Source organism: Lampetra planeri, chromosome 17 (genome assembly GCF_965212315.1).
Source record: "Lampetra planeri chromosome 17, kcLamPlan1.2.h2, whole genome shotgun sequence".
Lineage (NCBI taxonomy): Eukaryota > Metazoa > Chordata > Hyperoartia > Petromyzontiformes > Petromyzontidae > Lampetra > Lampetra planeri.
Genome location: NC_136123.1, coordinates 5,456,521 through 5,474,275, shown reverse-complemented (window position 1 = coordinate 5,474,275; position 17,755 = coordinate 5,456,521). Strand labels below are relative to the sequence as shown.

At 45.3% G+C, this 17,755-nt stretch overlaps 2 protein-coding genes across 3 annotated transcripts in view; one reads left to right on the top strand and one right to left on the bottom strand.

Annotated features, from left to right (window-relative positions):
- The window catches only part of LOC144723307 (GMP reductase 2-like), a 28,682-nt gene extending 26,537 nt beyond the window's left edge, over positions 1-2,145 (bottom strand). The window contains exon 1 of one of the 2 annotated variants that reach the window (XM_078601944.1): positions 1,521-2,145. In XM_078601944.1, coding sequence (XP_078458070.1) covers positions 1,521-1,607 — 87 coding nt within the window. In that variant the 5' untranslated portion in view covers positions 1,608-2,145. The remainder of the gene's footprint in view (positions 1-1,520) is intronic. The other variant, XM_078601945.1, reaches the window with a different exon arrangement.
- A 9,099-nt stretch (positions 2,146-11,244) lies between these two features.
- MIMS2 (mitochondrial inner membrane scaffold 2) lies at positions 11,245-16,666 on the top strand. The gene is made up of 4 exons (XM_078601939.1): positions 11,245-11,693; positions 13,356-13,473; positions 13,574-13,749; positions 14,577-16,666. Exons 1-4 carry the CDS (start codon positions 11,407-11,409, stop codon positions 14,791-14,793), a joined length of 798 nt encoding a protein of 265 aa, XP_078458065.1. The 5' UTR covers positions 11,245-11,406; the 3' UTR covers positions 14,794-16,666.
- The last annotated feature ends 1,089 nt before the right edge of the window (positions 16,667-17,755 follow it).

The window sequence follows — 17,755 nt, the reverse complement described above, 5'->3', positions numbered from 1 at the left end:
TTATGCAATATAATTTAGTCTGTATATCATTACTGGGGTTGGAGCGGTGGTACAGTGGTTATAACATTCTGTGCTACAAACACAGTGACCTGAATGTTATTCCTTGCCTTGGCTAATATCCACGATGAGTGGTATCTGAATCAGTTCTGGCCTTTCCCATTACCAACCCGTATTGACCAGTGTGGTGAAGTATGGTCAAACAATCACCCAGTCCTGTGGGGAGGCCTTCATCCAGCAGTGGATTGACACATTAATGAACATAACCTTCATTGTAATACATTACAAAAATGATAGGTTGGGTTGTATTTAATCACAGTCAATAGAAGAATACTAGTTATCTACCCTGAGACTTCAAAATAAATGCATTCTCAATATCTATAAGGGGCCCTTCACAGTGTTTCTCAGAACCACATTCACACATTTCTCATAACCACATTCACACATTTCTCATAACCACATTCACACATTTCAACCGCACACGAAAGGCAGAGAGATGTGTGGAGTGAAGTCAAAATTCCAGCGAGCTCTGGCCGCGGTGAGTTGGAGTCAGCTGTTGAAGTTATTGAGTTTATTATTAAACGCAGCCCCATTATCCACCGAAGCACACACGCAGTCACAAACCGCGCCTGCCCAGAATAGCGTGGGCCATGTGCCCCGGATTGTCAAATCAGTCTAGCGGCAGAGACGTGGACAGACTGCCAGAGGCAAACATACAAAACAGATAACAGGGGCAAGACGTGCATTTAAAGTGACAGAGGAGAATGGAGACCGTGGAGACTCAGAGAGAACAGAGACACAGCAAGGATACTGTGAAAGAGGGGCATCACAGATAGACAAGGAGATGCGGTGCACACAGACGGAGGAGACCGATGCGTGATGGACACATGGAACCAGACGAACAAGGCTCTAGGCGGTGGTGGCTTCGAACAAGACCTGCTGTGGACGCCAATAGTCCACCTTTGCTCAGTGGCAGGTCGCTCATCCTCCTCTGCTAGCCACAGTGACTGGACCTCCTTACCCCCAGGTCATCTGTGCTGTCAACTCCCTGCCCATGGTCAAGTCCATGGTCAAGTCGAGGCTCAAGGCATTTAAGAATATTTCCAGAATCACAATATGTATTTTATACTGGAGGAATTCGATGAGCTGTAACGCTGTTTTTCACAGATGTCCAGGGCCAATTATTTGTTTGCTCGGCTAAGAGGCTGCCTGCCTCTTTCATTATATAAATTAAATATGACAACCTTTTTTCTGTACGGCGTATTGATGAAGGCACGGCCAAAGTCAAACACCGCTGGATACAATCCACGTCGCTCTATAATTGTTTCTGACAACCGGCGACACACACAGACAGAGAGAGACACCAAGTCGTACAGACACACCGGGACAACATTTTGTTTGGCAAAGCCAGACACGTTGTCGCACTGAGAAGACAAGGGCCGGACCACAGAGAGACCGATCATTATAATTGGTGACAGGCAGAGAGAGAGAGACGGGCCAGTCGTGGAGGAGACGGAACGCACCTCTGAGCGGCTCTTGAGGCTGCTCCGCTTGGGTCTGAAGAGAACATCCTTGAAGTCGAGTTTCAGGTCTGCATCCACACGCGGCATGCTGGCTGCGTCGGTCTCAGTGAGGCTGCGAGGCTGTGTATGTGTGTGGCTGTGTAGGTGTGTGTGTGTGAATCTGTGTGTGTGTGGGTGTAGGTATGAATGTGAGTGGTTGTGTAAGTGGATGTGTGGTTACGTGTTGGTGAGTGAATGGAGGTGTGCGTGGCTGCGTAGGTGGGAGTGTGGCTCAGTGTGATTGGGTGGGCAATATGGGTGTGTGTGGGTGAATTGTATTTATGGATATGTTATGTGTGTGTGTGCTAATTTAAGTAGGTGGGTGAGTGGGTGAGCGTATGGTGTATCTGTGTGAGTGTGTGGCTGTGTATCGGTGCCCCGTGAGAGTGGATGTCAGCACCTGGGTGTGCGTGTGGTTGGGTGTGAATGGTGGTGAGATTTATATGCTGCGTTGCTGTTTCTCTGCAGAGCTGTGCGCATGGCAGCGTAGCTGTAGAGTTGTGTGTGTGCGGATCTCGGTCTCTCCGTGCTAGTCAATGTGAGTAGCCGGGTGTCTGGGTGTTTCTCGCTGTCTCCGGGCTCTCTGTATCCGTTCCCAACCCAGCCTCCTATCACAGTACCCTCGTCAAGGTTATATTTAGGGACGACAGGCGTCCAGGTTCAGCCTGAGTGTGGGGTTGAGGTTGATTCCTAAGCAACCCATGCACCCAACATCGCGTACGCACTGCGCACTGCTGACGATCGATGTGGGATTTTGACACGAACTATTGTGCTGATTGTGCTGTACGGTACGGCACGATGTTCCGACGTTTCGCTCGAATTTGCGGGGAGTTTTTTCAACCGATGTCCGACGTTTCGCCCCATGTTGGGAACTGAAAGAAAAATTAACCCGTAAAAACTAAGTTTTTCACTATAAATCCTTTATATGCGTGGCGGCTAGAGTCCTCTCGTCCTCTGGCTTGAGATGGCTGCCACCTATGGGTCAGATGAGTGTCTGCCACCATTAAGCAATTGGTAATTAAACATTTAAAATTTTCCCCCTAAACAGTGTAACATTAATTGTCACGCACAACGAGTCTGTGTGCAAAATGTCAGCTCGATTGGATCACGGGAAGTGGGTTAAAAAACGACCGAAAGATTTGCACGGTCGTAAGCAAGCAAGCACGCAAGCACGCAAGCAAGCAAGTGAACTTCATATAAAAGATTTAAAAAGCTCCCAGCGCATTGGAGCGAAACGTCAGACATCACGCCGAACAACACGTGTGGTATACAACCTGAAAACACGTGGACCGAGAGCTCGACTGCCCATTGCTCGCGGGTTCTGCTAACCCTACCTAGTTTTCACTGCCCACCACGACACGTCTGTTCAATGGTTACCCATTACAGGCAACACGCGCCTGATGATTGCTATAGTGACGTGGAGAGGTCTATTTCCAATTGAAAAATAGATCTTGTGTATGTGAGTGTATGTGAGTGTGTGTGAGTGTGTGTGTATGTGAGTGTATGTGAGTGTGTGTGTATGTGTGTGTATGTGAGTGTATGTGAGTGTGTGTGTATGTGTGTGTATGTGAGTATGTGTGTATGTGTGTGTATGTGAGTGTATGTGAGTGTGTGTGTATGTGTGTGTATGTGTGTTTATGTGAGTATGTGTGTATGTGTGTGTATGTGAGTGTATGTGAGTGTGTGTGTATGTGTGTGTATGTGAGTGTGTGTGTATGTGAGTGTGTGTGTATGTGAGTGTGTGTGTATGTGTGTGTATGTGAGTGTGTGTGTATGTGAGTGTATGTGTGTGTGTATGTGTATGTATGTGAGTGTGTGTGTATGTGTGTGTATGTGAGTGTGTGTGTATGTGTGTGTATGTGAGTGTGTGTGTATGTGTGTGTATGTGAGTGTGTGTGTATGTGTGTGTATGTGAGTGTGTGTGTATGTGAGTGTGTGTGTATGTGAGTGTGTGTGTATGTGTGTGTCTGCGTGTGTGTATGTGAGTGTGTGTGTATGTGAGTGTGTGTGTATGTGAGTGTGTGTGTATGTGTGTGTATGTGTGTGTATGTGGGGAGCGGTAGTGTAGCGGTTAGCGCGCTGCGCTATGAACCTGGCGACCCGGGTTCGATTCCCGCTCACGGCTAACACCAGTGACGATTATCTGAACCGGTCCTGGGCCTCCCCTAGGTCGACTCAGCCTTAAATGAGTACCTGGTGCGGTGTGTAAACATCGCCACTGGGGAGACAAAGGCGGTCGGGCGTGGTGCTGGCCACCCACCCCCTCGTGTACCGTTCCGGCCTTCATAGGTGCTCGCTAACAGCACTTGCCCCTACAGTCTGTTAAGGCTATACGGGGGATCTTTGTTGTGTGTATGTGAGTGTGTGTGTATGTGAGTGTGTGTGTATGTGAGTGTGTGTGTATGTGAGTGTGTGTGTATGTGAGTGTGTGTGTATGTGTGTGTCTGCGTGTGTCTGTGTATGGGGAGCGGTGGTGTAGCGGTCATCGCGCTGCGTTACGAACCTGGCGACCCAGGTTCGATTCCCGCTCACGGCCAACACCAACAGTGACGATTATCTGAACCGGTCCTGCCCCCCCACCAGGTCGACTCAGCCTCCAATGAGTATCTAATGCGATGTGTAAACATCACCACTGGGGGAGAGAAAGGCGGCCGTGCGTGGTGCTGGCCACTCACCCCCTCGTGTGCCGTTCCGGCCTTCATAGGTGCTCGCTAACAACACTTGCCCCAACAGTCTGTTACAGGCTATACGGGGGATCTTTGTGTTTGTCTTGTGTTCCACGTGGCGTACACAGCAGCTGATTCAAATGTGACAAATTATGTGCGGTGGTGCACAACACACAAATAACAAAATAACTGCCTTAACATGAAAGGTATACAATATAATAGGCGACGTTTCGGGCAATGACCCTGTACTATAACGGGTAATTGCCAGAAAAATTGCCTAAGCGAAACGTTGCCTTCTTTACAGCACATGTGCTATGAAGAAGGGCTATTGCCCGAAACGTTGCCAGGAGTATAGATTTCATTTAAAGGCCACAGTATTATTGACGAATGTGTTGATCTTTTAAAAAATTTCTTAAAATCCGTGCCCTCTAATTTACGTGGGACCTGTGTTTTGCAATTATCAGACACGTCTAGCGTGTATCGACCCAATTAGCATTTTAACGAACAAGATTTGTAAACTCGTATATATAGATACACTGTGGTGATTCGTGAGGAATGTAGTTTGGGAGACGCTGGACTATTTTTTTTGGATGACAATTTATCATCATTTACGAAAAATATTGGCAATTATTATTAAGCATTGGAGTGCATACTGTAGTATACATAGCTAGCTTGCAGTATATATGTATGTGTATCATATACTGTATCATGGCTAGGTTATATATAGCATACTAATATTAGTATTGGTGTCTTTATCCAGTTCACTCTTTATAGTAGATATATGGCATGCTAAAATATAATATTGTATTTATATCCTTTATTCAGGAAACCTACACTCTTTGGTTCTTTCGGTAAAGTCACGTATGTAGAAATCAAATAAAATACCTACGTGCCTTTACCGAAAGAACCAAAGAGTATGGATTCCTGCAGTCACGAAAGATTCAAATCAGGAAATCTAAATTGGGTTTTAAGACTTTTTTTCAAGAGAGTCATGCGTTTGGATGTTTGGCCAAATTATTATTATTCATGTTTAATTCGGAGTGGTTTGCTCAAAATCAGCCACGCACACGTGGAGGTAAACACTCGACGCTCCGCACAGATGGGTTCACGAACCCACATTGCCCTCCAACTTCTTGGCCACGTTACAGCACAGGTTTTGGGAGTTTCACAAATCTTTACGGGATCCACCCACCCTTGCCACCCAAGTGCTCGATCACCACGTGTGACGACTCAGTACTGCAGTATGCTATAGGACCAGTGATCAAAAGTCATAACTGACATTGACAATCGCACTGATTTCTTTTTTTACAATATTACAAGATGATCAAGAACATGCCGAGTTGAAATTATGTATATAATTCTCATGATCAATATGTACATCACATCATCTCTATGTCGTCACCTTGAGTATGATACTCATCATCAGTATACGTTGATTAACGATCATCATCAGTATCATCATCATTTGTATGTTCATCAGCCTTTTTTTATCATCATCATATTAATGTTGTCACTATCCTCCATATCGTCATCGTTATCAGTATTAGTCAATCATCATCCTCTACATCACCGTCATCCTCAACATGATCATTATCAACAGTATGTTAAATTAGATTAGTCACATTCTCTACACCACCACCACCGCCGACATGCATACTTGATGCTTATCGAATTTCAGAAATAATTCATTATTCCTCGCACGGAAATTTCTCAAGGTCATCCCGAGGTGGAATTCAAACGAAAATTTGTAGATTAAAGAGAATGCCTTGTCTTGTTAGCATGCTCATGCAGCGCTCAAACCGAGCCGATTTGCGCTTCAAGGAATTTTATATTTAACCTTGATTTACCCTTGATTTACACTTGTGCAATGTTTACCATTCCTCGAAGCGAGATATATTTGTTTTTGGTCTGATTTCTATTTACGTCATTGCTGTGCTTGATTTGTGTTGCTTTAGTCATTTTGGTGATCCAGGTCACGTCCACACGGTACTACACTTGCTCCTTGAATTCTCGACCGGATAAACAACATTATACTTGAAACTCGGACTTGTCTTTTTGACTGTGGCTTCAGTTCTCTTTGCCTGGCATCTATCGTGTGACATCACCGATCTGGGTTGAGGATTGATGCCCATCCCTGACACTTTCCATCTTTTTGCGATTTTAAACATCTCTCTCCCTCTTACAGAGGGTGCTGTCCAACTGTTTACATTGCTCTGCCAATCTATATTTTTTCATCCTATCCCCCGATTCGCTTACATTTCCCCTTGCAGGATCACCTTTCTCATATCTTCAACTGACCCTCTTAGGGGATGTTTCACATGTGCGACGCATGTGATATGAAACCAATGTGTAAAATAGAACCCCTGTTCATATAATTATGTTATATTGTTTCTTAATTGTAGTTTCTGTACACCATGCACGAATAAATAAACAAACCAGAAACAATGTATAGCTCATCGTCAATCCATGTATGTATGTACTGTATGTTAAACTTCTTTGGCACCGTACGTAGCCGACCGTGCTAATCTGAGGAGCAGGGAAGGGGGGTTGATTGACCATGCTTCACCATGCTGGTCAGTGGGGGTTGCTGAAGGCGTGGAGGAGAATAGGAAAATAACATATTAGTATGTGTGTAGAACCGTTATAGGAGTAGATGTTGTGTAGTTGAAATGTAAAATTCAACCCCACCCCAATGATTATATGGATTGTCACAATTCTGGTGCCACGCTCCTGTTAGATATTGTATTATTATTTTATATCTTTAAAAAAAAAGTTGATATGATTGTGTTGGTTTCTGCCTCGATTATACATTTTGTTCGCTTCTTCTTTAGCCTAAAATAAACATTATCATCCCATTGTGTGTACAGATTTTGATTATCATACAATCATTATAATAATAACTTCACACACTCACGATTTACTACATAAGCCTATTTATCGATGTTAATTGATGATGCATGGCTTTTAATGTTGACTGTGTCGTAACTGAACTTGAGGCACTGCAGGATTTGTAAATGGAACCATTAACAAAGACACAGGGTGGACGTGCCATATCATTGTCCTATTTCTATATTCATTATCACGGCCAGTGTGGCAGTTGCTTGAGTTTGCCAAGTTGCCCAGGTTTCAAACTCCGTATCCAACAACACTGATGGCAAACTCTACCTACCATGCTGCACAAGAAGGGACAGTTCTTGATTGTGTAGACTTGCAAGAACTGTCTCGTTTAATGTAAATGTGCGTCAGTGGCATGCGTCAAGTATTGCCTTGTGGCAGTTTGGCCCAAACAACTTCAGCGTGGGAATGCAGTGTGATTATACGGTCTCTCTGACTCCCATCAGGCGCACATATAAACCTGATTTTGTAACTGGCACTAGCCTTTTGCCCATCAATTGTGTACAGTATATATTATTTTGTAAACAGTTTACATAAATAATACACGCTGTCTTTCCGACAGACCGGTTCTTCACCTGAGGACGGCTGCTTGCTTTGTGGCCGAAACGTCGTGAGAATTGTATTTTATTATGTTGTATTTTTATTATTTTATTATTTCCCATCTACGTGACTTTACCGAAAGAACCAAGAAGATGAATCCCTGCAGTCACGAAAGCTTTAAATCGAAATTTAATACACGCTTTGTACATTTGTAGTGTTGTAATAACAGATGAATAAACTCCTTTAAGGCACACACTGGTTTATTGTCTTTCTTTCGACACAGTCCCTATACACACACAGAGGGATATACGGTTCCCTCACCCGTAGCCGAAGGAGGTACAGCCTCCGTACCTGGCGGGACCTTTACACGGCTCTGACTGCTAGCCTAGGGAGGTACAGCCTCCGAACTGGCGGGGACTATTCCCAGTCTACCCGCTACCCTAGCGTCCTCCGGCTGGGACCTAGGGGAGGCTAGCTTGACCCACCGCTGGCTCGGTGGGTCCCTTGACCACTGGTCGCGCAGAGCCTCAGCTCTTACACGAGCTGGAAGGCTTGGTCCAGGGTCCGAGATTCTTCAGCCCGGGCTTCTGTCTTCGTGTGAGGAGAACCGCGAGCGCTCCCCGCGCTCGCCCTTTTATTCCCGTTTGTAACGGTCCTTATCCAATCACACGCTCCCTCGTGGGACCCTCTGATTGGTTCTTTACAAACCGTGTTTTCGATCCTCTTTTACCTCATCTGACCCCTGGCCGTTGGTCTGGCGGGAATCTGTGTTTACGATCCGCTCTCACCTCTCCCTGACCCCAACCGTTGGTCCCAGAGCAGTAACACTGCTTTGCCCCTCTGATACATAGTGGCCCCGCAGGTTACCGAATCGAGTGTCTAGCACCTCTACATCACCCCCCCCACCCTTCGGAAGCCTCAGTCGTCCCGGCTGCAACAATGGGAAACCCCAACAATGCAAAAAGAAGTGTGTGTGCCTTGCGAAGGACAACATTCAAGAACAAGAATAAACACCCAATATAAATATCCCCCCTTAATAACACAACATATGTACAAGGTAAGTAACATTGTAACAATTGGACAACATATACGCGACGCGACAACCCAGGCAGCGGTTGCTGCGAAAAACGATGCACCACCGGGATCGTGTCGTACAATGTAACGTAGATATTACGAAAACCGGCGGGATTTTGCACCCGTGTGTCTCGCGGGACCATCGTACGGGACGAGTGGCCCCTTCAGCGGTGCAGGCGGATCAGGCGGCATGACAGGAATGTCAGGTGGGTCAGGAGGCCTCTCCTTGGAGACCCCTGACGACCCATGGTCCCCAGTGGCTGATCGTGGCCTGCACGGCCCAATCATTCCTGTGTCATCTGCAGAAGAAAGGACACGTCTGCGCTGTGGATTTGGCACCAACGGGGCGACATCCGGCTCGTCGGACATATCGCACGCTCGGCCCTCGTGTTGTGAGTTTGACGCAGAACCACGCGGCGCAACAAAGGGCTTTAAGTGAGAAGGGTGAACAAACCAGCGACGCCGTCCCCAACGGATTCTAACACATTAGGTCGCACAACCTCGACCACTTCCACCGGACCCCTCCATGGCTTAAGGAGTTTTGACGATGTGGACACGGGCACCTGGGGGCAATGAAGCCATGCTTTATCTCCCAGTGCCCACTGATGCGTGGACGTGTGAGGGGCTTGCAGCCTTGAATTTGCTAGCTGGCGGGAAGCCGAATTTTCGATTGCCGCATCACGTGCTTCGGACAGCTTACGGAGGTTGAAGCGTAAGTGATCAGCGAGCTTTGATGATTGTGGAGGCTGCTCTATCTCCAGCCGAACGTCGGCGGAGGGGGGGGGGATGGCATCCCTGCCGTACATTAGAAAGAATGGGGAGAACCCCGTCGCTGCATGTAGCGCCATGCGGTATGTGGCGAGGACCCCCGGTCGACCGCTTGTGTTGCGATCGATACGTCGTAGTTTTTTGTTATTTTCTTTGAACCTATCTACGTGACTTTACCGAAAGACCCAAAGAATAACATCATGACGTTCTTTTTACTTTGAGGTCTCAATAGCGTCACGGAGACCACGTGACGTGAGGGTTCTGCCTTTGTAGTGAGGGTTGTAAGTTGACGCCGAGGAGGGGGGAGGAGGCGCCTCGCCCCCCCCCATGTGGAGTGACGTCACCCACTAATTATTATGAATGAGGGGTGGCCATTTGGAGGACGTCACCTGCTCTTGATTATTAATGAGGGGGGCTGTTCAATGTGGAGTGACGTCACGTGCTCATGATTATTAATGAGGGGGGGAGTACTCCATATTGAGTGACGTCACCCGCTCGTGATTATTAATGAGTAGTAGGGGGGTGTTCATTTGGAGGACGTCACCTGCTCATGAATATTAATGAGGGGGGCTGATCGATGTGGAGTGACGTCACGAGCGTTAAGGACATTCCTGGGTGATTATAGTAGTAGGTATTCTATTTGAATAGATTACTATTAAAAAAATGCAATTCACTTTGTATACACGTGGTATTTTAAATAGCTAACGTTCAGTAATCATAACAATACATAAGTAAACATGTCAGGGGCCGTCCATAAATGACGTTACGCGATTTTGGACGATTTTCGACCCCCCCCCCTCGTCACACGGCGTCATAAAAAGTCAGACCCCCCCTCAAATATGACGTCACAAAGCTCTGCTCCCCCCTCCCCCCCCAAATATAAACGTGCTTCAAATCGCTTTAAACTATTGTCATTGTAGTGCGTATTTAATATGCCGCTGCACTCTGATGTTGTAGGAGAAAACATTTATTATAAAGTCTCTTTAATTAAGTAGAACGTGTTGTCTTTATTTATTTAAAGTTGCACATTTTGATGTGACGTCACATTTCTCAACCCCCCCCCCCTTCGTCACACATCGTCACAAATGTCTGACCCCCACCACCCCCCCTAGGGACGGCCACTAAGGTTGGAAACCTGGCATTGTAACCCAAGATTAAAGTGGTGGTGGCCACTATGAGACATCTCCCTTTACCAGTGGCAAAATATAGTAATAGGGTTTTACCCTTTCAACTGGTACAAAAACTGACACCTTTATACAAGGCATCATGTTTGCAATAACCACAACACAAGCAGTCAGAATGCAAACAAAAAGGAAACAACTCTAATAATGATAAGGACAATGCATATCAATGATATGATATGCATTGTCCTTATCATTATTAGAGTTGTTTCCTTTTTGTTTGCATTCTGACTGCTTGTGTTGTGGTTATTGCAAACATGATGCCTTGTATAAAGGTGTCAGTTTTTGTACCAGTTGAAAGGGTAAAACCCTATTACTATATGGTGGTAGCCAGCTGAGAAGATGTCACTCTCTCTCTCTGACCCTCCTGGTAGAGCCAACGCGGCCATCATCTCTCGTGCAAGTTTGTGCAAGTGTGTCGCCACCTGCAGCATTGCCAACAACACTGCAAACGTGGTTTGGCGTTCGCATTTTAAGCCGGGGAGTTTCACCACGACACAAATCGGCACTCAAACAAACGCACGGCAATCTTTGATGTTCCAAGAACTGTCACCACGAGGCGCCACTGAGTTAATTTTTTGCTGCCGAGACCGCTTGCGTAACCGCGGCGCTAACCGGTCACCAAAATCCACGTAACTTTCGATTTCACCGACGAAACCGAAACGCGAAACGGTGGGAGGTTTCTTCCTGTTGTTGTTGTTATCGGTGCCGACTATACAAGAAATGTCACCGCTGTGGACGAAGTGTTTCAGCGGCGGCGTCGGCAAGGCCGCCACTGTGGCTCGGTGCCTCCGGCCTCATGGAGGCCCTCTGCGATCAGGCCACGCGTGGGGGGGGCACCCACTGCGATCAGGCCACGAGTTGGGGGGCCACCCACTGCCATCGGACATCGTGGGGGGCCACCCCCTCCGTTCGGCGGCAGGGCCGGGGAGACGAGGGGTCCACGCGAAGTGGGACAGCGCGGCTGATGCACGGACGTGTTGGTGGTGGACCGTGTCGATTGCGCCAAGGTGTGTGTATTGTTTGTGTGAATAATAATACTGTGAACGACATTCTTCTATCTTACACACACCACATGTGGCGCACGTGCGCTCAGCGGCTCTTTGGTGACTCCACTGCTGGATGAGGAGGCACTTTTCCCACCCTCGGAGTTGGTTTGGTTGGTGGAAGCGATGAGCATAGGCGTGTGTAGCACACTCCATCCTTGTTATTCGTTTGCATGTTCCCCGCTGTGCGTGGTGAATGCAGACAGGATTGCTTGCAAAAGGTTTCTGTTTGGTGTTTTGACATCTTAACACAACTGTTGTATTCATAATCAACGATTTTTGGCGAATTGCCCGATGATGCTGGATGCAATTACCAGCGAAACGTCGTACTCAGATTGTAAATGTTGTGGTTTCACGCTTCAACACACCGGTGGGCTAAAGCAGTGAACTATTTGTCTTTTGTCAACGTGACACTTTTTTTACTGATTGGCCGTGTCGGGTGGTGGAGGGTTACGACACATTTATAAGTAACGCGATCTAAACCCAAAAATCGTTGATTATGAACAATATTGGTCGCGAAAGCCTACGTGTTAAACTAACTGTTGTATTGCCAGAAAGGGTAAAACCCTATTCTTATATTTTGATACTGACAAGAAAGGGCCCATATTGTGCTGCACTGGCCTCTGTATAGTTGGATTGTCCTAGGTGTCAGCATTGAGTACATCTACCGGATATTTGATGGAGTTTGTAAGACGTGGCTTTACACCCAAAACATCTAATGTTGGTGACAATCACGCCTAAAAACACGTGTGGCATAATATATTACCAAGTAGGTGCCCAATTACTCAATGGGGGATTACGCATTGGAATGATTGCCCCCTGACTGCGAAAACTTGGCAGGACTCTCCTGCATAAAGAGTCATGAGACTCAGTGAAGAGGCTTTTGAAAATGTAAATACAGAAACAAATCTTTAAACCATACTAATTAGGGGAGAGCCTTTACTGAATGAATGTATACTGTACTATGCAAAAATTAAGTAAGCAGTAGGCTGGTCTTTTCATTTGCATTTGGAGTGGTGTAATTTGCCTGAGCTGATTGCCAGAGACTGCTGCTGGGAATTCATATTCTTAGGTTTTTTCGGTAAAGTCACGTAGGTAAAAAATTAAAATTAATAAAAGTAAAATAAAAATCACGACGTTTCGGAGGCAACACAAGCTTCCGTCTTCAGGTGGAACTGTCACAGCACGATAGCTGTATCAAGTGAGAGAAATTCCAAGAACACAGTATTTGGATATATACTGGTTGAGGGTGGGAGGAGCTAAGGTAGGCCCTGAATATTATTTTTGTGAGGTTCGGTGCGGCTGAAGCACGCTGCTAGGAATGAGCCTTTGTTGTGTAAACTAGGTGCGGATGATGTAAAGGTGCGTGTAAAAGGAACTGCACCTTTTTGTTACGTAGAGATGATGCGGCTGAAATCGCTGCCAGAAAATTAGTCTTTGTTGTGTAGAATGGTTTACTGAGCCTATTGTTATGTAGAGGTGGTGCGGCTGAAATCGCTGCCAGGAATGCTCCAAATATGTGTAGTTAAATCTTTTTTGCTGGGAACCCAGCTACTGGGTTTCTGTGACCCTGACCATGAATAATTTGGACAATATGACATGGTTTTGTGGGCTCTCTCTTCCCAGGATGGCAGGCCTTGCTGGGACACCCATGGGAGCCCAATCTCGGCTATGGGCACGTGGTTTCACCACACAGCGTGGAGATGTGGCTGAGAAGCCAGCAGTTGGAACGGCTGCCCAACAGGTGATGGTGGTCCCTTTTTCATGGCTATCATGAATACCGTATTTGGCATACCAATGACGAATACAGAGTAATGTCTTATTTTATATTTCATTCCAACAAGGCTCAGGCGGCTGGGTCCACGAAAAAGCCAGACCCTCCCATCGCGGAGTCGGTTGGAACGCCCAGCAAAGCACAGCAGCTGAAGCGCGTATTCAAGGAGTATGGTGCAGTCGGAGTTGTGTTCCACATCTCAATCTCGCTCATCTCTCTCGGCATCTGCTACCTCGCCGTGTCTAGGTGCGGTTGACGATTGCGAGCTCCGTTTGGAGCTCCCTCCGGCTGTTGTATGTGTGTTGAGTGTATGATGTTGCTATATGTGGTGGTGTTGTGTAGTTGTGCCGTGTGGGATGTGCTTTATAGTATTATTGTATGCGTGGTGTGTTATGTGTAATGGTGTTGTGTGCGTACAGTTTATTGTGAATGTACTGTTTTGTGAGCTTCGTGGCATTGTGTATGATTGTGTGTGTGTAGTGGTGTGAGTGTACTGTTGTTTGCATGTTGTTATGAATGTAGTTGTGTGGGTTGTGTTTCTGGTGATCCAGTTGTGTCCATCTGCTATTGTGTGTGTAGTGGTGTCTCCTACCCTATGTTGTGTGCATGGTATAGTTTAGTATGTACACTGGACACACATAGGCATCAAGCACCAAGCAAAAGGGCACTCACTACACGGTGCATACACAGGGCATACATACATGATTACGTAATTATAATATAATACAGAAATACTGACTAAAAAACCTCAAAACATTAGTTACTAACACTGACATAAAAGGGGAATATATATAATCGGAAACGTTTCAGGCAATAATCCTCCTTTATGGCCCTTAATAAAAGCTTGCCTTTGCCAAAAACCTTGCCTATATTAATATACATATTTAATTTTATGTTACTTTTATTGACGAACGCACTGCATTTTTGTTATTCACGCGTGTGCACCACTGCTAACACATTATTCCAAAACAACGTTTACTTTTTAGGATTAAAAAGACTAATATTCTGGCTAAATGAACACTGGATTATTGCACCGCCGCTGCGTCTGCATGGTGTGATGTTTCCGCGTGCAGTGGCTTGGACGTGGAGGCGTTGCTGCGGAAGCTGGGCGTTGGCGAGGCCTTCTTGAGCTCGCGTGCTGCCACGGGCACAAGCACGTTTGTGCTGGCCTACGCCATGCACAAGGTGATGGCACCGGCACGCATCAGCATCACGCTTGTGTCCGTGCCACTGCTCGTGAGATACCTGCGGAGGGTCGGCCTCTTCCGCCCACCTGTCCCCAAGCCCTGAGGATGTTGCTCACCAGGCCACCATCACACGCGTTGACCGACCGTCTTTTGCCAACCACTGTGGTGGCACCTTAAGTATGAGGGCTAACGAATTTGTTGACTTTTGTTTTGCATTGTTTAATTGTTTCTTTCTAAACACTGGGATATATCATGGAAGTAAGATATCTTCCAGTACTGGAATAGGGGAGAAATAATTGTCAATGGATTATATTCGGTGGTGAATTATTAAGCAACTGACAAAAGCAGGGATGTTTAATGTCCTGGGAAGACTGAAATATTGCCCTGAACAGCTGCTTCAAAAATGGGATGATCCTGGGAAAGCATGATAAGTGGCAACCCTACTGAGATTGGAGGATGTTGTACATGGATCATGTGCAAGTCTGTGTTTTATTAGTTAGATGTAATTGATTCATTATTTTGTAAAGAAGACTTTACAGATGGTGTAAAGAAGTTGCAAAGTAGGTCACTGTGTGGCCGATGTTTTATCCAAAATCTTAATGTGAACATTGCCTGTAATTAATTTACCAAGCGGGCCCTCATTGTTACAAAACTGTGGGTTTGTAGTAATAAAACAATGAACAGTGTTTATTTTACATACAAAAAAATTAAGCAGCTTTTAAGTTCATCAACCAATGGTACTTTTGGACAAATATATTCTGACAGGTAAACCCTGGACTGGTTTTGACTTTGACTCTCATCAGCTGGGTGTGGCTTGCCTTCTCAAACTAATGTTGCCAAATTGCCATGCACCTTGTATACAAAACCCATCCATGACCAACCATGGGACAGGCCAACAGTGTGGTTATGCATGTCCACTTGGAAAACACATAAGACACCATGGTTGATGAAAGATGATACATTTATTGAAGATGACCAAACAGTAGTGTGGGGACAATAGAACCTGTGGGCTGAGACAGCTCATGCTTGCTTGAAAGTGCACACTTAAATGTTTTATTTAATTGTTTTATAAATGATTGAAATACATGGCGATGGCAAAGGTGATGAAGAATAAACAATGATTTTTGTGCGTAACATATAGTTGATTGTTACAACCTTCAAATTGCCCTAGCCAATAGAATTGAAAGCACAATAGCATTTGATATATGATGTCATCTGCCTGTAATATGATTACTTTTGATGGCATAAAAACAAGGCATATACATTGTGCGTTTATATATTAAAGTACTACTTAAAGAGAGCTTTCGAGATTAAGTTGGGTTATCCAACGTTTATGGACTGGGCCCAGTCACCAATGGCTGCACAAAAAAACACCACGTTAATTTTGGCTTTAAACTAATTTGGATACATTCCTACTATGATAATTAATACCACAGGGTTTCCTGTCATGTGACGGCATTACTTTGGAGTGTGGGAAGTGATGCGCTCTAGTGTGGATAAAAGGTCACTTGAAGAGATTTCTTAAGCAGTTCTATAATGTTTCATTCTGCAGACTATTTTCTAATACACTGCTCCCTGACGCCGATAACACAATTAGGATGACGTCGTCGGGGAAAAGACTTTACAAAATAAAGACAAGGGCACATTGCGTGCAATGCTGGCATGTGCATACTATAATTTAGTGGTTGACGGTCCACTGGGCACACTGGATTGGCCTGTGTCCTTGGGCTTGGACCGCCAATTGAGCAAGCATATTGCTTCAGCTGGGACCGATGCAGTCCAAATGTCGTTGACTAACGCGTGATATTACACAGCCCAAGAACTACACAGCCCAAGAACAGCACACCCGCCAATGCACTTTGTGCGGCCATTTATTGGACACTTATTTAAAACATGGACACTGACGAAGAAGATGTATCAAAAGCTTCGCAGAGTGCAAAGAAGCGTGGAGAGATGGGATTACACTCAGATGGAAAGAGGAACACGTACTTAACTGGTAAGTCTAAGTGGGCTAGAGTAAGACATGTTATTAGAAGTGATGAGGCCATTTGGTGAAAATAACTACTGTACTGAGTGGCAGCCAAACGCACAAATACAACCACCATGGAGATGGAGCAATAAGATTGACTTATGTGCAAGTGCTGAGTGGGTTGTTGCATCACGGGACCACGAAGGGTGGCGGCGACTTGAGGCCTTCATCCAGCAGCGGATGGATCATGGCTGAATATACATTAGTCTTTAAAACTGAATTAAAACCACGCTTATGAAATTAAATTGCAGTGTAATATAATATACCACATTATATGCCACATTTTACATATCTGTATTGTTATGCTAAAAAGGCCCTTTTGTTTAAAGTGAATATGCCTGTTCTTTAATAATTGTATGTATGATTTTCTTTTGTGTATGTGGAATATCAGTGAAATGACAATGGATATAGGGTCCAATTATTACATATAGGTGAATGTTCTTTGAGTCTTACTAGGAAAAAACAAGCAAATGTAGCCAATACAAGCAATGGAGGATAATACTAAAGTGATGTTTCCACCATTTCATAGAAATGTGAATCTATCCCATTGTCTCCAATTAAAACTATGATGCAGTACTTTATATTGACAAAAATAACACATCTATTCTCGTGGTGATTTTTGACACCTGGTGCATATGCCTTGTAACATATTTTGTGAAATGTGTCCTGCTGCACATTGCTGAATAATCCAGTGATCATGGTTTTAATGTTTAATGACCAGGCTGCTTGTGTTTTCTCCTCAGTACTGTACTGAGCCATTTGCACTGCACCTAATATAGATATGTTCTTGGAAGTGCCAACTCTCTCCAGAGTAATGGAGGAAGAAACCACGAAACCAGAGACCCGATTTTTGTGTAATCACAGAATTTGGGTTTTAGTTGATGAATTATTACAGCTTGATGCTTCTTTAGTTTGCACGAGGGGTTAGAGTTAGCCTGTTTGGGTTATGGGTAAGAGGTTAGGGTTTCAAATTCGGGTTTAGGGCAGTGTTGTCCAACTTTGCTGGTCTTTTCAACCCTCACATTTCTCTCTCGGA

Bases quoted from the DNA above. Each gene is read 5' to 3' on its own strand.
- MIMS2 (XM_078601939.1), top strand. From the start codon at position 11,407: ATGTCACCGCTGTGGACGAAGTGTTTCAGCGGCGGCGTCGGCAAGGCC. The intron at 13,474-13,573 runs GTGATGGTGGTC...CATTCCAACAAG, and splicing joins TTGGAACGGCTGCCCAACAG to GCTCAGGCGGCTGGGTCCAC. The intron at 13,750-14,576 runs GTGCGGTTGACG...TTCCGCGTGCAG, and splicing joins TGCTACCTCGCCGTGTCTAG to TGGCTTGGACGTGGAGGCGT.